This window comes from Magnolia sinica, chromosome 12, assembly GCF_029962835.1.
Source record: "Magnolia sinica isolate HGM2019 chromosome 12, MsV1, whole genome shotgun sequence".
Lineage (NCBI taxonomy): Eukaryota > Viridiplantae > Streptophyta > Magnoliopsida > Magnoliales > Magnoliaceae > Magnolia > Magnolia sinica.
This window is the reverse complement of record NC_080584.1, coordinates 15,722,054-15,748,134: the sequence shown is the minus strand read 5'-3', so window position 1 is coordinate 15,748,134 and position 26,081 is coordinate 15,722,054. Positions and strand designations below refer to the sequence as shown.

The following is a 26,081-nucleotide window of genomic DNA, read 5'->3' as shown; positions in this document are numbered from 1 at the left end:
ATGATAGGTAATGGACACTGAAGGTGGGCCCTACTTGATGGGTAATTAGCATTGATGGTGGGGCCCACATGATGGATGATCCACATCAAGGTGGGCCCCACATGATGGACAATCCACATCAAAGGTTGACTGCTAATGATGAATGGCCCACATCCAAGGTGGGCCCGATTGATGAGCATCCCAATTTAAAGTTGGGCCTTGCTTGATGGATGTTCTACATTAAAGGTGGGCCCCACATGATGGACAACCCATATCCAAGGTGGGTCATGCATGTGGATGGTTCACGTTGAAGATTGGGCGAAAGTGGCCCAACATAATAAACGGTCCACATTAAAGATTGGCCACATATGATGAACAGTGAATATTAAAGGTGAAACTTGCATGAATAAGTAAGAGATTTTAATGGAAGAGAAGAGAGAGAGGAGAAAGATTATGGAAGAAATTTAAAAATTACTTATATGATTTTTGCCTGATATCGTATGTTATTTACTAAACATCCTTATATTTGCTAAATAAATAGAAATTAAGATAAACTAGTTGAGGCATCTTATATCTGTTGAATAAATAGAAATTAAGATAAGCTACCTGAAGCATAAGTAGCTTAAGCAAAATAACTTACTATTAGTTGAGGAATAAGTAGCTTATGCAAGATAACTTACTACTACTTGAGGCATAAATGACTTAAGCAAAAGGACTTACTATCCAGACGGCCCCAAATGTCTCATTTGGAACTTCACATGCCCAAATTTAGAATGAGTATTTGCAAAATATTAGCCTAATGGCTAAAAAATGAATAAGATTGCAATTCCTTTCATGAGAATGATACAATGCAATATGATGAACTATTATAGGGCAAGTCGCCTATCAACAAGTAAAATTTTCACAATTATGCATTTGTATAGTGTGGACCACCTTTATTTTTCATTTTTATAATCTACATAATGGTTTTACCATTTGCTGTAACATCGCAAAAAATTCCGTACAAAGACCTAAGTACCACCTCAGACAGAAATCACCAAGGACCGAATCCTTTAGAAATTAGACAAAAATTATTAAGTGTTAAACTAAATAATTAATGGAATTAGATTGAACTACTTTCAATACGACCTGCAAGGCCCAAAACTAGTAGGAACGTTAACACTATATTACCCAGAAACCTAGGATCGATCTCAAAACCCAGTTGCTCTCGGGGGCGCATTGAAACTCCGTATCAAACCTGAGCCGCAAGTCGAAAGTCCGATTACCGCGAAACTATACGGTTATGACTGCCTTACTGGGCTTGACAACTATCTCAGAAATCAAGTCCTAATAGTATCCAGAAGCGCACAACTTGAGCCCGGAGCGAAGTGTGTGAGAAACGTGAATATCTTTAAAAAATGAACTCAAACTTAAGTGATTTGGGCCGTTCGCTTGCAGGCCAAATTTAAGGTTTCAGACCGTCAGATTCTGACCCAACTACACCCTCGGATCAGGGAAAATTTTCAACACATGTCAGTGTACTTGTGGCCCTGATCGAGTAACGATGACCGTTGAACTGAAACAGGTCCTCTGCGGTTAATCCACAATTCGATCGGACCGAAAACTTAACCTGACGTAGATTCATCGTTAGGGAACTTACTCCGGATTGTATGTAGAAAGGGGGCCTCCAGATGGGCTCCGTTAGACCGAAACAACTACTCTTTGGCTATAACCTAAGTATATCATGGCCCTAGGGCCATTTGCATCAGTTTTAGGCCTATATAAGGGCCTTAACCCACCCCTCTCTCATTCCATACGAATTTCAAACCTTAGGAGAGAGAAGAGAGGAAAAAGAGAAGGAGAAAGTGAGGAGAAGAGAGAGAGAGAGAGAGAGAGAGAGAGAGAGAGAGAGTTAGAGATCGTTACTAGGCTTCGATCCTACCACTCCACATGCCGAATCATCCTTCCCGTATCGCTATTCCAGCGATTTCAACTCCGTTCTTGGGTAAGAAATCCTAACCCTAATTTGTTTGGGGGATCCAAATAGAGTAAGTGATGAAATAGCTAACATATTTCATGTTATAGGTTGTCATTGTATCGTAGACAAAGGCATAGTGTTCAAACTGAGCTCGTTACGAGTTTATCGATGAAAGGTGCGGACTATAAAAGTTTAGATTATGGTTTTCAAGGCTTTCAATGTCAGTTAATGATTTATAACTGACTTGATTGCTGTCACATGTGCTTCGATGCAATGATTTCCGTATATTACATATATATATATATATATATATATATATATATATATATATATATATATATATATATATATGAACTATGTTGAATATAATGCATTCCATGTGTTTGTTGAAATGTTTGGATGAATATGGAATAAGGATTTGTGCTTGATATGATTATTTGATTGAAAATACATGATTGTTGTACTTGTGGCAATTCCTTGTGTAAGGATTTGATACAATATATGATATAACTAATTTATTATGTGTATGTTGATATGCGTAGTCTAAGTATTTCATAAATTGCCTGAATGAGAAAATGCTTGTTAAGATGTATTTAATGAGGGTGTTGAGATATGATTCTCAATTACCTTATTAATAATTACAGTTTTCCTCATGTAACTTATCTCGCTATTTCGTGATTTATGGATAAAATGCTTATGTATGTTAACCTGTGCACTATATGTTTGATAAAATGCTCAAATGAGTGTTGTACATAGATTGTTTGTTAAATCCCTATATGATTATCACATGTCTCCATATGCTGCATTTAAGTATGATTGGGACTACTATGTAGTCCAGGAATCGATAACAAATCCTGTTTAAAAGGTTGAATTAGTCTCGCTACATTTGATGCGTTCGGTGAATCCAAATCGTACGATGATTGTCGACAGTGGTACCGTGTCGATTAATTCAGCGTATGCTCGTACCAATCGAACTTGTCAAGTAACCCGATTGGCCTACTGAGTGTTTACCATGTATGAACACTATTGCTTGAACCTAAGGTACCTCTTACCAATGTAAAGACCCGTTTCAACTATGGTACCACGATCCGCTAAGACTCATGAGCCGGGCATGGTGGTATGGGACACCATGGTCGAGCTGTCAGCCTATGCTGAGGTGACGAGCCTCCCCATAGTGACCAGTGAGCAACCCAAACTCGTGAGCTAAATACTGTGGTATGAGATACTGTATTCGAGTTGTCGGCCTACACTAACGCAGCCTGGCTGTGGTCCCCAGTCGGGTTGGTGGCAAGCCTTCGAAAATAAACTGTCAGTTGGTAAGGCGTTGGTAAAGTGATTTCGAGTACAAAATAGGCCCACCCCGGCACAGCCTGGGTGTGGTCCCCAGTCGGGTTGGTGACGAGCCTTCGAAAATAGACTGCCAGTTGGTAGGGCATTGGTGGAGTGACATCGAGTGTGAATTAAGCCTACGCTGAGGTGACGAGCCTCCCGTAGCAACCTACAGTGTAAACTAGCGAACTTGCTTATCGTATGTGATAAACTAGGATTGACGACCCTATATGGATCATTGTTTGAGTTAATAATATAAAGAGAGTTACCTTAGCTTTCCAAACCTGTTGTATGAATAAACTTAATTAAGAACTTAGCTAATCACGCACATGCACGGCATTTGCATGTGCCTTTGGCATTGGAGTTGAGCACAGAGGAAGGGGTGCATATCGCGATCGTGAGATGATGTCGCAGAGGGAGTGTAGGCGAGGGCATGCATCATTAACTCATATCATTCTTGCATAACCAGAGTACTTAGGAATGCTTGTTGTATTGCTTTATCATTACTGTTTAACTGAATTGATAACATGTTAACCTTTGCTTTATAGCTCCATTGAATTAATCACTCACTCCCACTCTGGGACGGTGTTTTAAAACACTGACTAGATTTTGTTATAGTTTCAGGGGATGACGAGACTTACGGGATGGAGCCTGTCTTCTATGATGACGAGGGAGAATTCTCATAGATGCAACTCTTTGGTAGGTCTATTAGACCTGGAGTTGCATATCGGGGTTACAGGGATATGGATAGATGACATTACACTTCACCATTTTGTATATTTTGGAACTATACATGTAACTGTTTAACCTGGTGACGTTCATACTTTGGAGATTTACAATCACTTATATGCTTTATATACATATCATAGTCTTCCGCTTATGTAAACTCATTGTCTCTAGAGTATAATATGTTGTTTTGGTATAATTTCACTCATGTTTAATGCATTAATACAGACAACATTTAATCATCATCATCTATATTGCATAAGTGATGCGTTGGAACTCGGGAGTTGAGCTTCTGCTCAACTCCTAATTTTTAGGGGGTTACATTTGCCCAATAGAATTGATCTCACACTTATGTGTCATGCATGCATATTTGTAGTTGACTGTACACGTGCATGGTGTTACGATAACAGTGTTATAGCATCTGTGATTACTGCAATAAAACGTTCTACAAGCCTTTTGTTATTTCGTTCTCCGAATCCCGGACAAGCCCCTCCCTGACGTACTCTACGGCTTTGGCTCCCTCCTCTGCGAACTAATACCTATCATACAATTCAGGTAATGGGAGTACGCCGGCGAAAGCATACAAAGATAGTGACACTTCCATCGCTTAGATGACAGGCGATAGGGCGCACCACAGACTATTGACGCTTTTATTACCGTGCATACATGAAATGAATATAATTGAGATGGATATGGTTATTAGACTTTTTGAAGGTATTGATCTCTTAGAAAGTGAAGACAAGTTGGATATAAAATACATTATAAGGCCTAACTTGTCTGATTTTTTATAAATGTAGAATATTGTCATGGTTAGGGGATAAGTCGGGATAAATCCATAGGCTACAACGTATGGTGTGAGTATTAGGTGTGGTGAGTTTCTAATGTAGGACATTGTCCATTGTGTTCATGTGTACACAATGACTTGATCTTGAAAGTCAAATTAGATTTTAATGTTTGTTATTAACTTATAATTCCTTTTAATGTTTGTTATTAACTTGTAATTCCTATGCTTCTTACACTTGTTGTCACACTAGTGGGGGCCTAACCAATTACTTTAGTTCACAAATGTGTGAGCATTTTAGATGGATCACGATGAGTTGGGTGATCAATTAGGTCTCCTATAGGAATTTGAATTCTCAATAAAAGATCTAGTGCCCTCATGGGTATGGCCTTATATTAGGAATTGAAATGAGTGACCAACATCACTAGCCAAATGTGCTTTTATAAAGTGTTTTGATAACAATTGATTTCAAAATCATTGTATGTATTATTTTGTAAAATTAACGATTTTGATTTATTTTTGGATTGATCAATCTTAGCTGTGGGATATGGTGAGCTTTAGGACTCTAGACCTTAAGGTTGTGGCATGAGATAGGGTGCTAGCATATGTAGAATAATATGTGTATAATATCATGAGACATGTTCTAACATACATCCTTGTGTAGTGTATATAGGAAACATCCGAGGTTTAACTTCATAAGAGTCCTATGCAAGTGAAGTAGCCTACTAGGATTGCCAAGTAAGAATGGCCTACAAGTCTATAGATACGAGGAAATAGTGTAAGAAGCCATAAGAAATGAAAACGTGCCTTTCGAATTTTATGTGATCACCGATCCTACTAAAAGGAAATTTTTATAAGATAGTCGTAAAATCAATCATATTTTATGCAACAAAATGTTAGGCAGCCGAGGTACAACATGTGCGTAGGATGAGGTAGATTAAATGAGGATGTTGATATGGATGAGTATAAAGACAAAAAATGATAGAATTAAAAATGAACGCATTCGAGGGAACTTTGGAGTAACACTCAAAAGTCATAAAATGAGGAAAGAAGCCTCAAATGGTTTGACCCGCAATAGAGACAAAATTGTGCTGGCTAGAAAGAGAGGGTTTCTACAAGTTGAAGGCTCTAAAAGGGCAATGACAAGGCCCAAAAGGATGTAAGTGGAGGTAATAAGAAAATAGTAAAATGACCTATGGTCTAATGAAGTTTTAGCCCTTAATAGAGGGAAATGATGGAGGGGGATTCAATGTAGCCAGCCTCAATTAATTTGGATTAGGGTTAGATGATGATGATGAGCTGAAGAAGTTCTATAGAGTTCCACACCCTATGAAAGCCTCCTTGCCACACAGAGTGGAAACCTTAGGGGACAAGCGTCGATCGCCTACTCCTTTCTTCATCAAAGGAATGTTTTCACATTTGTGTTAAATCATGCATGATTAAAAGTAGATCTGCTTTTATTTTGATTGCTTTAGCCATGCATAAATTATTTCACATGGTTTAACAAAACTCATTTTTCTTCTTTTCTTTTTCTTCTTCTTCTTCTTTTTTCCTTTTTTTTTTTTTTGGCTCTAATACTATGTGGAAAAACAAAGCAAAAGGAGAAGCAGAAGAAAGAAACAACATGGTGGCTACAACACTAACAAGAGATGAATAATACATCCCTAAAAAGGAAATCCTAAATTAAACAAAACTAATAAGGGCATGGATGACCTAATATTGATGGATCAAGTTGATTTACTTGCCGACGAATTTTGACATTGATTAAAATGTGGAAAGAGGCGCAAATATCTTTCATAATGAGCTAAACTTGTTGATCTATCATTGGTCTAGGGCTTGTGCAATTGCATGTTCGCACATGTTGGGGGGACGTATGATTTAGACTATTAAAACTAGAGAGAGCTTCGATTATTCACTGATTATTGTATTTTATTTTATTTTTTGTTTCTATTAGAAGAATATCTTTTCTTGGATTGGGTATGTTAGGGCATGTTTTGGTCCTAGGATTTGATACAACTACGTGTAGTTGACGATTCTCATTTGTTAGCTACTCCTCAAACCTACAAATTTTATAAAGAAATGAGGCATCAGCAAGTGTGAAAAGTACAAATGGATGGCTAGGATTATTTAAAGGCAGACATGATGGAGCACATCTAAATCTACTCACTAGAGGCCAGTTTAAAACATCTAAGGTGAGCATAACCCGGGTGGAAGTCTTGCAACAATTTAATGTTGCATTGTTGGGCTAAGCATTGTGAATTTCTCTTTTGCTTCTTAAAATTTTCTGGCTTATAAATTTTTAAAAAAATTAAAATTAAAAAATTAAAAAACATTTGGTTTGCACTTTTTCATTCCCAAACTTATCCTCAAAAAACAAAAATATTCCACTTTTAGTTGGAGAATGTAAAATATAAAAATTAGAACAGAATTTTAGACTTTTCAGGTTTCCCGAAGAGGAGCATCAACCAAACAAATCTTTAATCATTTCCAAAAAATCTAAAGAAAATTCTAACATTTCCCATAAACAAAAAATCCAAAAAATAAAATTCCCCAACAACCAAAGTGCGACTCCAGTGACTGCTCACCGACTACACTCCATTCTCCAACCATACACATGATGCATTTGTATGACAATTACAGCTGCCCAAATCACTGACCCAACAGTGGATGGAGCATAACAAAAATTTACATTGAGAAAGAAAGCGTGCAACTTATTAAAAAAAAAAATTATATATATATAAACATAATAGCAACCATCTAATTTTGGCTTTGGAATTTGGACAACTCACTATTTTACTTTTAACCATACATATGTTACCTGTCGGTTCAATGACTAGGATTTCGTGATCAAGTATAGTTAGTGACATGCTTCGTTGACAATGTGCCCCACAGTTTCGATGGTCTGGATAGCCGGAGATGAGTGATACATGTAAGGATGAAGTCTCACCAACATTTTCAAAATGGAGCCCAAATATCAAAGGAATCTCTTTACATCCATGCTTTAATACAATATGGAAAATATCACTGCCTCACCATTCAAAATAGACCAACATCTATTTACCAAAATGCAAGAAATTCATGCTACTACATTGATCCTAGTACTATTATTACAAAACAAAATCTAATTTAGCTTGAAAATTGCAACCTTGTTTATGGCAATTATTCCTAAAACACCATTTTCTGGCATTTATTCCCCAAATGCCCCATAAGTAGATTGCAAAATTTAAGAAATCACATCCACTCATTTACAGAATGAAAAACTCACCATCCTAATTGGTACACTTATATCAAGATTTAAAGTACCGTCCGAACCAGAAATCCCTGCCTCGATCATTTTCAGAATCTGCCTTCTCACAAGAGATGATACGGGTGTATTGGCATGATACAGAGCTGAAACAGAAGGCAGAACAATGCAGGGCAATATGACCTGTATCTGTGATGAATGATATGATCCACCAAAACCAAATCTTAAACCTTCGCTTAAATAAGCTTTATTCCCAGCCAAACCATAAAGGCCATTATGTAAAGAAAACGATGGCAACCATTACACATTACAGGGCATAACTACCGTTATATCCCCGTAATGGCTTGTTACACCCCGTATCGGTCCATTACAGAGCCGATATAAGCTTTTCAGATCTTTTTCAATAAAAAAAGGGATTGTAATACCTTGTTCCCAGCACGTTTTAATACTTTGACCATTTGTTCTCAAAATGCCCCCACCAGGTTAGATTGAATGGTTTGGTTAATGAAATGTGGAAATTGCCCCTAGAAATGTTTCTTCTTCCATCATAACCAGTCCAAAATCAATACAAAAATACAATACAGAATCTGCCACAAGTTTTCATGTAATTGTAACACATACATAATAAAACACTACAAGACTAGGGTTGATATATGGTGTACAGAAAAGAACTGACAATACATATCAGATTTTGATTCAAGGAGCAGTGCCTTCTGTACAGAGTGACTCTTGTATGAAGGCAGGCCAATGACACTCGGCCTGATCACATTCGCCTAAATGGTGTAGAACAATCTGAATAGGAGTAGGGCCCGATCCAATGACATTTAAGCCAATCAGCATATCATCTTCTGAGTCAGAAAGAGCCTTCCGGGGCACGCAACCAGCATGACACTTGAGCAGTCATGCTCGTATGCAGATAGAAAATAGCCTGAGGAATTTACTTGAAGCTGGGACAGTATGACAATCCATGCACAGGCATACAGCAACTGCACATATGGAATCCATAATTGCCGGAGGATCGAAATTACACGACCCTGCTGTAGATGGGTGCTCACCAAAAAAGGGGGTGGAAAGGCCAAATGATTGGTCGTAGATGTCAGGTCGGCGTCCATCAACGATTCAAAATGGGGAAAAAAAAAGTGTTAAAAATCAACAAAATGTTCATGAATTAGCACCAATCAGTAACAGCAGGGTCCATGATTTGGATGGTTTGCATACCAACAATTACAGTGACCTTGTGTGCTTCGGATCGTCGTACTAACTCCTCATGGTAGTCTGATTCTCTCAACTCTCAGGATCAGTCAAGTAGACAGGGCTCTCGTTTTCACAATTAGCGGAAGCAAAAGATTCAGCTGACTGTGAGTGCCCTGATGACAGGGTAGAAATGGTGTCATCAGAATCGGAGATTTCGTCATGCATGACCATGTGGTCCTCATCGCTTTCAGATGACTCGGACCCCGATGTTCTCAGCAAAAGCTTGTTTATCGCTGCCTTTGCAGTGTCAACAAACCATTCATCCTCAGGAAGGGCACTAAGAAAAGCATTGGTGCAAGTTAGAAAATCAGTAGAAAATTAAAAGAAAACAAACAATATTTGATCGAGCATTTGCTTGGTCCAACAGACTGCATGTGAGGCCCACCTTTTGGTCATCCAAATCATTTGTGTGATGGGATTCATGGTAGATGGGTGATACCCCAAGAATCTCCCATGTGAGTTGATCCTAATGGTCTACCACGGCACAGTTAATTGTGGACCACCGGCTAGACCCATCTGATAGAAACATACCTGGGGCATGATCCATCCCTTGATGGGACCACCAATAAATGGCTTATATCACCGAATCCCCCACACATATGATTCCTGATAGAGCCCAGTAAACAAACAGACCTTATTACCAAGAGGTGGGTTCCACTTGTACCATTGCTGGGTGGGGTCGTCAAACTGAAACACGCCCTTTGTTTCGAGCAAGCATCCTAGAATACCTAAAAAAATTAAGAGGCCCATCTACAGTGTTTGTAGAATAAGCTGATTCTACAAACATTGCGGGTGGAACCCACCAAACCCGTCCAAAAGAGTCACCTAACCATCAAAGTGGGGCACCCCAAAAATCAGACCAATCCAACCATCATGCGGCCACCAGGTGAATTTGGAGGTTTTTAGGTGGTTGTCCATTGCTTCCTATGGTGTGGCCCATCTGATGATTGCATAGGCCTGATTTTTTTGGAAATCCCATCATAGTGGTGGCCTGGTGGGGCTCACCTGATGCTCAGGTTGGATCTCACATAAAAACAACATGGTGGGCCACCCCACAGAAAACAAGAGACCACTAAAAATCCTCCGATTCACATGGTCCCCCAGATGAGGCCAGATTGGCTTGCTTTTTGAGGCATCCCAATTTTATGGTGGGCGACCTTTCTAGATAGGTTGGGTGTCATGAAATCATCTCTGGGTCCCACGCACAAAAGTTGTAGAACCTTTTGTTCGTTCTATTGAAGAATCATACAAATGGTTGATTCCCTTGTACATCAGGTTGTATCTCACATAAAAACAACAGTGGACCGCACCACAGAAAACAGTGGACAACCACCAAAAATCCTCCGATTCACATGGTGGCCCAGATGAGGCCAGATTGGCCTGCTTTTTGAGGCGTACCAATTTCATGGTGAGGCAACCCTTCTAGATAGGTTCAGTGCCATGAAATCATCCCTGGACCCCACGCAAGAGTTGTAGAATAAGCAGTAGAGAATGGTTTGATGATTATAATGTGAAGAAAAGAGGAGAAGATTGAGAGAGGAGTAGACGCAAGACTACTATACACTAACATTCTCTATATAAGCTTATTCAACAAATGTTGTCAAGGATCCGGCCTCGGAAATTAAATAGTAAAAGAAAACAACGAGTGTAGATTGACAGAGACGTACCTTTGTGGGTCTATACCTCTCACAGAGAATGTCCGAATGGCACGTGCAATTATGGCTGACACAATCTGGTGCACATGCCTAGATGGGTAACCCCCGAAAACCGCAATTTCAACAATGAAATGCATATCGAGAATCAACTGAAGCAGAGAAAAACGTTAGAAATCAAGGCATTTCAAAAATTGCTAAATGCAGTGCATATGTGAATACTAATATGGTATGCTTTTCAAAGAGGATCAATAAACTGCCATTCCCACCATAGAAATGTACAATTGACAAATAGATTAGGTGATTGGAACTGGCGATCTGGTGGCCCATCAGGTGGATGGGCTACAGGCTATAATAGCAGTCGGGCAATTCTGACCAAACCACTAAGCAATCAACAACACGATGCAAGTAAACCATGCAATTTTGGAGTGCCTTACCTTGACAGTAGGGCTGTCAACAGATACCAGACCCGTGGTAGCAAATGGACCCTACCCAATTTTAATGGTCCAGGTTCCATCTTTTGGAACCAGGTTGGGTTCAGGACACAGCCTTTGGGCAAGGTTAAAAATCAGGGGTGGGTTTGGGTTGGGTTCATGTGATGGACAGGGTTAAAGTTGGATTGGGTCAGGTCATATATATATATATATATATATATATATATATATATATATATATATATATATATATATATATATATTGATGATTCTAGCAATGAATAAGATCCCTAAGCTCGGAACCAGTTTACATACCATGCACGTGTCAAAAGGGTACACGTGTGCGCAATCTAACCCATCCATCAGGTGGGCAAACCATGTAAATGCTCTTATTTGTCCTAAACACAACTCTAAATATAGATCCAAAGACCTGATGGGTACCTGAACCCAGTGTTCGTAATATCGATACTATCGGCTGATATTATCGTTATTGATGGCCAGCGATATGAAACCCCTAAGAAGTCTCTCAGAAATACAAAAAGTCCCCGGAATCCGATGTATCGTGCGATATATCGCACAAATATCGTGCGATATCGCCGATATCGATTATATATCAGCATTTATCATGATTTTTGCCTTGATTGTATACACGATATCGTTGATATTCGTCAATATCTTCCTGTAGCCACCTACCATTCCACAAATTTGAATATATATATATATATATATATAGATAGATAGATAGATAGATAGGAAAAATATTTCTTACCTCAAATCTGCTTGAAGGGGTGGCCTTCAACTGGATTTGGTGGGCCGACAACGCCAGATAAGCCTAAAACCCTTTTTTTTTCCTTCCTAAGAGAATCGCTTTGAAAGAAGCTAGATTTCCATCGAGGTTTTTAGGATTTGGGTACGAATTTTGAAAAAGAAAGAAAGAAGCTAGAGAGATTATTTGGGGATTTTGAATGGATTCCAAATTGCAAAGCTCGCGAGCTGCGCTTTTAACGGAGAAGAAGACGGGTTTCATCTATTGATTCGAGTCCCTCAGGGATTCGGTGCAACTCCAGTTTCACTTAAGATTTTGTAGGCCTTACGGTGAGGCCCACCTTGATGTGTATATTTTATATCCATTCCATCCATTTGTTTTGAGAGATCAATTCAAGTCATGGTACAAAGAACTATGCATATCCAAAGCTCAAATGGACCCATCACAGAAAACAGTGAGAATTGAAAGCCTACCATTAAAAACTTCTTGCGGGCCACAGAAGTTTTTTATCACTCTGATATTTGTGTTTTCCCTTAGTCCATATCTCCAGTAACTTATGAACAAGTTGGATCTCAAATAAACATTATGGAAGGTCCCACCGTAAGTTATCAAATTTCAACGGTGGACCTCACTTTCCCCACTGTTTTCTGTAGTGGGGTCCACTTAAGCTTTGGATCAGCCTCGTTATTTGGTTTATGCCCTAAAATAATCTCTCCAAATGGATGGACGGTGTGGATACAACAAATACATCATGGTGGGGCCCACATTCAAGGTACCACCCACATCGCTAGTTCCATGTGTAGCGTGGATTGGGGAGTACCAACCCACTCCAAACGTGGTTTCGATGGATCCACTTGATGGATCCTTAACTGTGGGGCCAACTGTAATGTATGTGTCTTACATCCACACTGTTCATCTATTTTATCAAATAATTTTATGGCTTGAGCTCAAAAAAGAAACATATATAAAGATCTACTGAACCACACCACATGAAACATTGTGAATTAACTGTCTACCATTGAAAATTTCTTAGGGGCCATAAAAGTTTTCAATCAAGCTGATATTTGTTTTTCCCTTCATCTAGGTCTGTGTGACCTTATGAACAGGTTGGATACTTCTTTTTTTAGATTTTATGATTTAAAAGTATGTATTAAGGTAAAATTCAACTATTTCCTCAATGTTTCCCTATATTTCCCAAAAAGTGCGATAAATTACACGATACAAACAATATATCCCGTGCGATAACCGATATGTATCTGTATCCCTTAGGAGCGATACATTGCGCGATACCGATATTTCGAACATTGCCTGAACCCAATCAGATCTGAGTCTGGGTCTTCAAGAGCTAGACCCCAACCCAAAAGGACCTGAACCCGGTTAGCCCAGGCACGAGTACTATAGGACCCAACCTGAACCCGACCTGTTGACAGCCCTACCTGGCAGTTAGGACATAAGGGTGTAAAGTGAGCTGATGGATTTGGATTTACAGTGTTTGACTTACAGAAGGTCCAACCCAAGCAGCAGTGCACATACTATAACTCCACTTCTCCCAGAGACATTAATGATGCTCAGCCAAACAAAATGGCTTTTTTTTTTGGCCCCAGAATCATACAGGTAACAGCACAGGCTCACTTTTTGGTGATCGAGACCATTCAACTGATGGATCGCACTATAGATGCCTGCCCCTTAAAAACCTGCTCCATCAGATCATCTTAACTTGGCCTGTAACTGGATGGTTTGCCCAATGGCAACAATGGAAAAAAAAAACCCACAGAATCGTATGGCTAAGATTTCTGATGAGACGATTTCTGGGAGATGACCAATCATGACGGGACCATCCAGATGAATAGTTAGGATCACAGAAAAGTGAGGCCCATCCATACAGTAGCGTTGACATCACTAAAAATGCTGTTTCCCTTGACCGAACAGCGTATACTTCTTCCAGGTCTAAAATGAACCCGAGGAACAGAAGCAATTCAAAAAAGCGGTTGGAAGAACATACCTGCTGCAGCCCGAATGGCTGAAGACGAGCAGAGTCATCCTCAAATACACCCCAGAACTCCTGCTCATCTGATAACCACATTACAACCGTCTCTGTTACTCTGGAAAGTAATATTTTCTGTATCTTTTCTTTCCCGAGTAACACGTGCCCAGCAACAATTGCTAACTGCTGCAACTTTGCAAATAATGCCTGAAGCCACGACCCAAAAACAGTAATAAAAAGGAAGTTAAAGGAAGGCCATTTAACAGGACATCATGAAGCATAAAATCATTTTGGGAAACTTCTAGGTCAGCAATCTTAACTAATTCCTCATTTTCACTCCTATTATTACTAAAGTTGCACTCCATATACTCTGTTTTAGTCCGACAAATTTTAAGTTCTTTAGATTCTAATGCATCCCTCCATAAATCTAGCTTTGTGTTCACGCCCTCCCTCCTCTTGCCAGTCAAAACTCGTCGGTTGTAATCACTCATTGATTGTAATCAACATATGTACTAGACTATTAGATAGCACTTGATTGTAATCAACTTATGCAATAGTCTATTACATTACGCCTGCCGGAGTTGTCCTCTCATAGCTGGTCCCAAGCCTAGATAAGGAGGGTTACTTCAGGTTGGCAGCCGGCGTCAAATTTATGCCATTACTTCTGTCATGAATCCAAAAGCATACTACTCAAAATGCTTAAATAATAAATGCAGCTAAATTCAAATGCGTGTTTTCTGTGAAGTATTAAGCAGTAACACATCACATTATACATGGCATTCATGCCCGACAATCCAGACCATCGATTACAGAATCCATTGTCAATGGATCGGGACCCAAAAATCAGTATGTGGACAATCTCAACCATATAAGGTTTCATGTTTAATTTGGATCACTGACCATTTTCTTTTAACCATCCATTTTCATGGCTGCCAATTGGACAATTAGGATTCTTTGACAGTGTGACTTTTGGCTATGCCCCATCCATGATCCGGATCCACCATTTTGACTGTGAATTCTCATGAATTTATGCTACACTGGTAATTTGTGGAAAATGCACATTGTTATGATCCAGATCTAGCTACCATTGACCACAATGAGAGGCCTTCTTTTAGGAAGGGTTATGTTTTAAAGAAGATGCAACTACGGACACGCATTGTCAGTGCCATGAGACCAGCGATTCACACCACAACAAAGCATCTAAACAATTCACGATAATTCAAGAAAATAGACCACCTGGAATGGCAATGAAGGTAGTGGGTCAGAATCCCAGAATAGATCCTCTGCTTTTCCATTTAAATACATGTGTGCATCTAACCGTGTTTTGCCTTCTCTAGAGTAGATGAAATTCAAAACATACTGCCGACAGAAATGATCCCGGATTTTATCCAATGCGTGTTGGAGTTGACGCTTCCAATCTTTAAGTTCCACAGGATTGCTAGATATAGTATTTTCAGTGGGCCCACTTCCCGGTTCTTTTCCTTCACTTTGTGGGCCACAAATCCTGGATACCACCATTGGTAACAGTTCATCCGCAACAGTAAATGCGGTTCCCAAAAGTGCAAGCTGTTGAGCATCAGTTTCAGCCCTGAAATGTATGTTCTCTTTCTGCTCTGCCAGGATATCATCTTCAGATGGACCAGGAAGGGCTTTGATCAAAGTGTCTATGTATTTATCAAACAGTTGAGAGAGCCTCTGTAAGATGGTTCCTCCAAAACGAGACATTGTCACTGGGGTTAGCTGCTCTAAAATATCCTGTGAAAGAAAATTAGGGATGATAAGTTAAGAATAAAAATGGTAAACGGCAAACATTTTAGAATAGGTGGCAAAAGAAATATAATATTTCAGACCCCAAGCAAGGCTTCAGTCACTATATTTGAACCCAAAATATATTTGACGGTGCAGTGAGCGGTGAGATCTACAATCTCCCAATCGCTCCTTCAGACAAAGTGTAGGCAGATTCCTCACCTTTCATTGTTTACATTCGAGAAATAGAAGTCTTTCTGGAAAGAGAAAAAGGAAAGGGCTCTAGAGTGAATAAGCCTCACTTAGTCATTTTGGCTGAAACAAGTTGGACCCAGTGTTCAAAATATCGGTATCACGTTACGTATCACACCCCTGGGATATGGATACATATCAGTTATTGCATGGGATATGTCGGCTGTATTGTGTAATGCATCATTGTCGTTGGAAACACGGGGAAACATAGGAAAATTGGTCTAATTTTTCAATGAAACTTCAGTGATGGTTAAAAAGGACATCAATACACTTATAAATCAAAACATTACAAAAAACAAGTGTACATAATAGGTTTTCTTTGTATGGGGTCCTAATCTATGTATTGTCTAACTGAATTGGTGCAATTATATTCAAAGTCTAGCTCATATAATTTATAAATGTAAGAAGATGTGTGGAAACACAAGCAATACATTCAAAAGCAAAAGAAGAATTAATAGATTAGGTTGCATACATGTTTGATTTTGTATATTCCAAAGTTCTCATACATGTTTGATTGTCTCCCTCTTATTGTGAGTTTTAGGATCTAAAGATGGGGAGGATGATCGGTGGAGGGCATGAATCTAATGGACTCTACAATCTCAAGAGTGAAACGACTGAAGCTAGATGATGGGGACATCAGAGGACGTACTCAAGTGTACTAGAACAGAGACCACCACCCACATTAACGCGGCTTTCTTTGTGGATGGGAGACGAGTTCCAAATGGGGGCGCGCCATTTTGAAGACCCCACATGCATTGGACATGCATCAGGAAGACACCAATTTGGGATGATGCATGTGAGCTGCTTAGGAGACCATTTTATTCATAGGATTTTTATTTCGAGTCAATCCGACCGTTGGATCTTGTCGATCAGGCCATCGAGCCACCCCTTGGACTCTAATCCTACTTCCTTTATATTTTTGTTATTTTTAGGATTTATTTGATGGATAAGATTGATAATAAGTGTTTTAGTTTTCTTATTTTGGATGATGAGGCCATTTCACTTAAGTGAGTGACATAGTTATAGTAATTCCAAAATTTTAATTATAAAACGGGGGTGGACGTCCAACCCTAGTGGAGTTATTGAGAAGAAAAAGAAAAAAAAAGAAAGATAACCTCTCTTGTGTGAAGGAATTTTCCTCCTTGTGGTTTAGGGTTTGTGAGAAATGCTCCCTTCCAATTGAATTGTGGAAGGGTAGAGGCTTATTTGGTGGTGGATTCCCCAAGGTGCATCCATACTCTTTCTCTTCTTCAAAAGGTATTCTTCTTCTTCTCTTGTCTTCCTCCTTCTCTTGTCTTCCCCCTGCCCCTTCTCAACCCATCAAAACCTTAATCAATCCTTCCTCTCTTTCTTCTCCTTTACCTAGCCACGTATGGACTTGCATGCGTCCATACAGGCAGCCACGTGTGGGCCCCCGTTTTGGGTTTTCCCTCTTTGATTTCCCCCCAAAACTCTCTAAACCCTAGATCCTTTGAATCCCTAAAAACCCCATTCCTAAATCTCCATCCATGAATACAAAACTCTCATGAAAATCAGGATTTTTTTGTGAAACTTTTCCCAAACCAGAATTTTGCTTGCATCATTGTCTATCCACGTGCTTGTTGCACGACCCACACTATATTGGAAGTCCCTACTTCCAAGTGGGCCATTCTTGAATTATTTTATATTTTCGTGCACCACATATGTGATAACCTAGGACCTTCGTATTATAAATCTGAATTTTCGAATCTATTATGTGGCTATGTTTGATTTTACAAGTTGATTGCTAAAATTAATGTGTAAATTGATCTCTCATCTTGCATCCTAAGGTAGTTTCCATCATCCTACACCACTAGAATTGCAAGCTACATCTCTCCACATCAATGGCATTCCAGGCTTGGGCATCCATCCTTAGCTAATTTGAAGAGTCTTGTCCCATCTTTGTCCTATATGCCTAAGTGAGAATGTGAAGCTTATGAGTTAAGCATCACAGAATGTTTTTTCTTTCTCGTGAAGATAAAGTTGGTGATAAACCATTTTATTTAATACATTCAGATGTACGGGGAGGCGTTCATATTTCTAGTTTATCTGACTTTAAATATTGTCTCTTTTTTTTTCTTTTTTTTTGAAGACACAAGGTGTCCTCACCTCTTTTTTGAAGTGAGACTAATCCCTGCGGATACACGCAATCACCCACAACCACATGGCCAAGGAGGGGAATTGAACCCTCACCTATAGGGAGCAAACCTATGGTGAAGACCATTCGCCCAAACCTCGTTGGGTTTAAATATTTTGTCATTTTTATGGATGATTGCTCTATAATGACTTAGTTATATTTGATGAAAAATTGTTCCGAGGTGTTTATGTGTTTAAAGAATTTCATGCTCAAATCCAAACTCGAATTGATGCTAAAGTGTGTTCTAAAATCAGATAATGCCAAGGAGTACAGATCAAAAAAATTTCACTCCTTTCGTGGGGCTCCCCTTGTGCATAGGCTTGCCTCCTAAAAGGCTTTGGGAGAAGGTTATATCCAGGTTTGAGAAATACCTTACTAGATGGAAATGTCGCTATCTATCCCTGGGAGGGCGTCTGACTCTTATCAAGGCCGCTCTTTCCAATCTTCCGTTATATTTCATGTCGCTTTTCAGATGCCCGGGTTCGGTGTTGGCTATCCTTGAAAATTTTAAGGCGTGATTTCCTTTAGCACGCAAGGAGGACAAGAAGAATTTTCATCTTCTTAATTGGAAAGAGGTGTGTCATCATATTTCAGCTGGTGGATCAGGGGTTAAAGATCTAAAGGCTATGAATCGGGCTCTCCTCGGCAAGTGGATTTGGAGATTAGGGGCAGAAGAGGGGAGCCTTTGGAATAACATTATTAAATACAAATATGGGAGATCAGTTGGTGGGGGGTGGACTAAAGATTCGTCCTCCTATAGGGCGTTGGCTATTTGGAGGGGTATTTTAAAGATAAAAAAGGAGGTGCTCAAAGGTGTTGGTTTCGTTCTTGGTAATGGGGTTAACATTCGATTTTGGGAAGACATTTGGGTGGGGGACGTGCTGCGAAAAGTAAGATTTCCAAACATCTTTCACCTTGTTCCCAACAAAGATATCTCTGTGGCTGGATGTTATTCGGCGTCCAACGGTAAGATAGAGTGGAATATGGTTTGCAGAAGAAATCTGCATGACTAGGAGATTAGTGAGTTCGCGGATCTTTTGGAATGTATTTACGCTGCTAATCCTATTCAGTCTTGTTCAGATAGCATAATATGGAAACCGGAAAAATCCAGCAGGTTCTCAGTCAGATCTCTCTACAATCTGCTCCATAACAACCTGGACATTATTGATCTCCAACAGTCTTCTCACATCTGGAAATATGCTGCTCCCCCTAAGGTTGTGGCTTTTGGTTGGCTAGCTGGCAAAAAGAAAATCCTCACGGTAGACAATTTGAGGAAAAGGGGGATGGTTATTGCTAACATTTGTTTATGTTGTATGCGGGAAGAAGAATCAGTCGATCATTTTCTGGTGCACTGCCCCTTCATTTCCTCGATATGGTCAGATTTTTATATTCAGTTCAACATCAGTTGGTGCGCCCCTGCAGCGGTAAATCATCTTCTTCAAGCTTGGGATCATGTCCATATTGGGAAGGTTAGGACAAGGCTTTTGGAGGATGGCTATTCTTGCCGTTTGGTGGTCGTTTGGGAAGAAAGAAATAACAAATGTTTTAGGATATCTCCAACTCCGCAGGGGCTGTTTCCTCCAAGGCAAAGCGGAGTTTGATCGAATGGGCTACTCATGTAGATTCCTTGAAGGGTTGTAATTTTCTTTTTTTAGGAACTTAGTTGAGTCTGCTATCTCAACGGACACTCTTTTCCTTTTTGCTGTAATCTTTTTGGTTTCTTAATACAATTCGTCATCTTTCAAAAAAATTATTTTTCACTCCTATCTCTTATCTTATTATGTCATTCATCAAACGTCCAGTGCACACACACCACAGCAAAAAGAAGTTGTTGAGTGTAAAAATCGTCATTTGCTTGAAGTAGCTAGGGCATTATTATTAGACATGAAGGTTCCAAAGAGCTTTTGGGGTGATGCCATTTTAAATGCATGTTATCTTATAAATCAGATGCCCTCGTCACTATTAGGAGGTCAAACTCCTTTGTCTGTCTTGTATCCCCAGTGTCCATCCTTTTCTCTTCTTTTGGATGCTTGTACATCAATTTGATCATGTCTGTGATAAGTTTGAACCCAAAGCTATAAAGAGTGTATTTCTGGGGTAGTCAAATACTCAGTGTGACTACAAATGTTATAATCTTATCACCCGTAGACGATGTGTCCATGGATGTCACATTTTCTAAAACTACTCCATATTTCTCAGATGATGGGAAGACATTGCAATATTCCAAAAACTCTACCACTCTTCCTGTGGTGACGTGCACAGATGTACTTAGAAAGCAAGCCACAGAATCACATCCAAATCCTCCACCGTTGCAGGTATACTCAAGATATTGCAAGAGAGGTACTGAAGCACCTGGTAATGTGCCCTCCATCAGTTCTACCAATCCATATGAAGATCCGCCTAGTAACGGGCCTCCACTAGACTTGTTGAATGAAGTTAATCAACCTATTGTTGTTCAAAAGGGTATACGTTCTTGTACTCTACATCATATTTCCAATTTTGTTTCCTTGAATGGTCTATCACCTTCATGTCGACAATTTGTTTTGTCCTTGTCATGTGTTTGTCCCTCGATCGTTTCAAGAGGATCTATGTGCTAATGTGTGAAAAAGAGTTATGGAAGAAGAAATGGTTGTGCTTCATCAAAATCAAACTTGGACTTTGGCTAACTTGCCTGCAGGCAGTGTTGTCATTATCGTACAATTCACGATACAAATCGTATGATTCGTATCGTATCATATGGTCGTACGCTATGAATCGAACGGCCGAATTGCAAAATCGGTAGAATCATATGATTCGTATCTAAATCGTATGATTCGATAACTCACACGTAAAACCGACAGCGTTCGGTCTAAAGATTTAATCTTCTTTTTTCTTTTTTTCTTTTTTGGTTTTTACAATTTTTTTAGTGTTTTTGGTTTTAAAACCTAATTAGGCCCCACCTTCATTAGAAAAACATATATTTTGCAACTTTTAAGAGGTTTTGGGGACTTTTGGAGCTTGTAGGTCATAAGAAACCTAGAGAAAGAAATCAACATATCTTTTTCATTGCTCAACGGAATCAAATGCCGCTTGTTGCATTCGATTTCTACGTTAAAATAGGTATGAATTCATGTAAAATATCCAGTTATTCCTTTCTATTTCATTTCTTTCATATATTGGTGAAAATATGGATTTTACGGAAAAGAAAATTAGAATATTTAGATTTTTTTCAATTTTTTGCAGTTCTTTTTTAGGGCTTTTGTGTTTAAAAGTTATTTATGCCAACATGCATTATAAATATCACTACTTTTCTTTCTTTTGAGAGATAGTGGTGAGATTTGGAGTTTATGAAGGCCTAAAATAGTTTTTTTTTTTCAAGAGTTTTCTCATTTATTTCAAAATTTCACTAGTTTTCTCATTTTTAATCAATTTATAATCTTCTATATTTGTGTGGGGCTTAAATAGTTTTTTTCCCTTAATATGTAGGCTTGTCACTTGTGTTGCCAACTTGTCGTGTTGGTTTGTTTTGAGCATTGAATGAGAACGGGGAAAATATTATTTTTTGAATCATATAGAAAACTTGTATGTACATAGGATGGGAAAAGGAATTATTTTTTGAACTTGATTATTACATGAATGATACTAGTACAACACATTGATAATGAATCAATAATGCATCTTCTTCTTTTTTTGCTTCTTTTTTTTTTTTTTTGCATATTCATGACAAAATGGATGATTGATGTGTTTTTTTAATATTTTTATTTTTATATAATTTATATTTTTTTTATGACATGTCTTATGAAAATCTGGAAAAAAAATATCTTACAATTTACGATACGATAACGATTACGACAACATTGCCTGCAAGAAAACGTGTAGTAGGATGCGGATGGGTATATACCGTGAAGTACAAATCTGATGGCACTGTGGATCGTTTAAAGGCCCGTTTGGTGGTGAAAGGATATACTCAAACTTTTGGAGTTTACTCTGAAACCTTTTTCCCTAGTGGCCAAGCTTCATTCAATTCGTGCAGTGATCTCTATTGTTGCAAATTTAGATTGGCCCCTATATTAATTGGATGTAAAGAATGAGTTTCTTTATGGTAATTTACTTGAAGAAGTGTACATGGAGCAACCGCCTGACTTTGTTGCTCAGGGGGAGTCTAATAAAGTTTGTCGGCTAAAAAAAGGATTTATGGGTTAAAGCAGTCTCCACGTGCGTGGTTTGACAAATTTAGTAAAGTGATAATGCAGTTTGGGATGAAACGTGGTCATGTTGATCACTCGGTCTTTGTTAGACAAAGTGAGACTAGCACTCTGGTTCTTGTTGTTTATATGGACGACATCATCATTACTGAAAATGATGGTAATGGCATATATGAGTTTAAGAAGTTCTTGCAACAACACTTTTGTACAAAGGAATTAGGTTATCTTCAATACTTTTTGGGTATTAAGGTAGCTCGATCAAAGTTAGGAATTAATTTGTCGCAAAGGAAATATGATATGGACTTGTAGAAGAGACAGGTTTACTAGGGCTAAGCCGGTCACAACTCCCATGGACGCAAACACTAAGTTAAGTACAGGTGAAGGAAATTCATTTGATGATCCGAGAAAATATCGCTAGTTGATTGATAAATTGATCTATTTAACTATTACACGACCAGATATTGCTTATCTAGTCAGTCTAGTTAATCAGTTTATACAAGCCCCTCGTGTATCTCATATGGAAGTTGTGGTCTGCATACCTAAATATTTGAAGGCCGCCCCAAGCCGTGGAATTCTCTACAAGTGAAATGGACATCTTAGAGTGGAAGGATTTTCTGATGCAGACTAGGTTGGATCTCCTTCAAATAGGCGATCCACCACAAGTTACCATACCTTTAAAGGAGGTATTCTTGTTACTTAGAGAAGCAAGAAGCAACGAGACGTTGCCTGTTCTAGTACCAAAGCAGAGTATAGAGCCATGACCCATACCACGTGTGAACTTGTGAGGCTGAAGACATTGATGTGCATGTTAGGTTAGTGGTTGATACTTCCATGAATCTATATTGTGATAATCAAGTTGCGTCACATATCACCAATAATCTAATTTATCATGCGAGGAGCAAGCATATTGAAGTGGATTGCCACTTCATTAGAGAAAAGGTCGCAAACAAGGAAATATCCACACCGTTCATCAAATATGAAGATCAAGTTGCTGACATGTTCACAAAAGCTTTAAGTTGAGCTCATCTAGACAGGTTTTTTGACAAGCTAGGCATTTATGATATATATGCTCCAGCTTGAAGGGGAGTGTTAGAATGGTCACACACATGTGGACACATGTGATGTGTCCACGCGGTCATCCTGTTGGGGTTCAGTCCTTTCTCATTCATGTTGAGTGTACATGAGTCTTTGAGTCTTTAGTAGTGTGTTTCTTTATATTTCTTTCTATAAGGGTATTCTTGTAATTTCAACTCCTAAGTGAAAGCCCTAGTAATAAAACAAAAGAGATGGGCGTGTGGAGCTACTTATGCTCTCTACTCTCTCTCACGTTATCTCTCTCTTATCCTTTCATTCTTCTAGATCAACAACAAAGTACAAATGTTCCAATGGACGAGGAGAAATGTTGTGTTTGTGCAAGATACGAGCAGCCAAGACAATACGATAATGAATCTTAATCTCCCCATAAGTGCCAATGTGGTAAATGTGCATAAGATCTGGGGCCCCAAGGCCCCCAACCGTATGCATCATGGCCTAAGAGTCAGGCTGATTCAATATTCGAGTGGACCACACGTTTATGAAAAAAATGGAGGATCAAAACATCAGCCAGCAATTCACATTCGATGATTCAATATGCATGTGCAACACAATTTATGGCTGAACATGCCTGATTTTCCGGCCAGAGGACAAACAATGTGAGGCCCACAAAACAATTGGCCCAGTCTCGCACACATACGCCATATTGAATGAGTGTAATCCTGCTATTATGAGTAGCCATGGCAGGGCTCATGAATAACATTGCAATCTACTTCAATAATGGACAAGCAATTACAAAACAAAGAAAAATTAACTTACTCTAACAATGGACATGAATTTTTGTCCACCATTGGTTAGCATAATACTGGATGGAGCAGCCGAAAGTGGTGACTGGAATTGAGGTGAAAAGGGCACCACATCACCATCTCCTGCTAAATCTACTACGATTTTTCTTGCTCTTCTGAAATTCATTTCTAGGACCTCTTCAACATATGGATGCAAAAGCACAATGAGCAACTTAGAAAATTTAAGCCCTTGCGATTCCAACATCGAGCAGTGACTGAGACTGGCCTGAACACAGATGCTTGCAGCACGGAGAGCAGAACCACTCTCAGAAGACGGCATATTTTCCTTCACAAGATGTACAAAAGACTCCAGTTCCCACTCAGCCCACTGCACGAGCCTATTGGTATACATAGGCACATCACCGAATATCGCAGTTGATTCTTTTGCCGCCAGCAAGATTGTAGAGAAGACAAGCTGGGATAGAGTTGCAGCATACGTCTCAGAGTAAATAGAACATGAAGGAAGAAAAGCCTCGATGTCCTTCTGAAGACGAGATCCATATGCTTTCAGCAGGAATTGGTGTGCAGAAGGACCTCTCCCAAGTCTAAGTAAACCAGATAAAGCTTTCTTCAGCTCAAGCATGCTAACAGATGGCTGCTCGGCAATCTCAAAAAGCTGGTCCGCAAGCATCACCTTCCGTTTCAGGAAAGCAACCTTATATGAGGAGACTTCGGTCGATGAATCATCTCCAGATTCGATCAGCTCCAGATGACTTTTCTCTTCTGCATCTAAAGCTGATATTGCTTCTTCAATTTTATGCTCAGCCAAGAGGACGTCAATCCTCTCTAAAAATGTTGCCTTGTGCTCCTCTGCTTCATTATGCAAGAGATCTGCTTCATTATGCAAGAGGTCTTGCTCAGCTTCACAGTTCTCATTGTTGGCTTCATGCCACAATTCCAATTCTCGGCAGACACCACTCATCAAATCTTGTACAAGAATTCCTTGAGCAGATATGTGCTTTTGCAAATCGATCAATTCGTGTTCCATTTCTATGACCTCCTCCGATATCCTGCATATAGTGCAAGCATGAAAGTGGTTAATGTACTAGTCAACATTCCTCGAGTATTTGATATGTGAGTTAACCAAACGCAGGAATCAATGTTTTAGAAGGTGAAGGGAGCAAGGCGTCTAAATAGGGAATATAAGAGGAAATTAGTGAAAATATCATTTTAGAAAAAAAAATCCACAAGAATTCAAGCACAGTTAATCAGTATATGTTAGTGTATACCATACAATTGAATACAACATTTAGTATGTATTCAACATATCCATGCATTCAAATTTTAAACATCCCTTGTGGCTCATTTGGAAGCTTGTAAATGGAGGTAAATGGGAAATGAATTGGAGGTAAATGAATTGGCAGTAAATGACATAGTCAGTTGTGTTTGGATGGGAGTAAATGAAATGCATTTGAAATCCAAATATTCTGTTTGGATGGTAGTAAATGGGAGGAATTAGAATGTATTGGAATTTTTCAATCTATTCATAGGAACATATGTGATATCCCAAATTAACTTTAATATCCCAAATTAGTGTACATATATAATATTTGATAGAATGATTGTAATAAGCCCATTGAAATATATACTTTAGCCAAAAATGAGAAAATTTCAAGCCTCGGGTGGGGCACAAGCGTAAGTAGCACAAGCAACTTGCCAACATTTTTTAACCATCCATTTAGATGGCCAACCTTTGGACGGTTTGGATCATTCTATTGGTGTGATTGTAGTGACGTGGCTGATAATTGGATCATCAGCGAG

General features: G+C 39.0%; 1 protein-coding gene across 2 annotated transcripts in view; it reads right to left on the bottom strand.

Moving 5' to 3' along the window:
• Positions 1–8,534: 8,534 nt before the first annotated feature.
• Positions 8,535–26,081, bottom strand: part of LOC131220996 (exocyst complex component EXO84C) — a 28,415-nt gene continuing 10,868 nt past the window's right edge. The window contains exons 3-8 of one of the 2 annotated variants that reach the window (XR_009158936.1): positions 24,295–25,330; positions 15,343–15,861; positions 14,125–14,313; positions 10,938–11,074; positions 9,235–9,547; positions 8,535–9,053 (exon numbers count right to left, since the gene is read on the bottom strand). Coding sequence is in view for 1 of the 2 variants with exons in the window: in XM_058216050.1 (XP_058072033.1) it covers positions 9,301–9,547; positions 10,938–11,074; positions 14,125–14,313; positions 15,343–15,861; positions 24,295–25,330 (2,128 nt within the window). In the remaining variant the exon portion in view is untranslated. Of the gene's footprint in view, positions 9,548–10,937; positions 11,075–14,124; positions 14,314–15,342; positions 15,862–24,294; positions 25,331–26,081 lie in introns of both variants that reach the window. The other variant, XM_058216050.1, reaches the window with a different exon arrangement.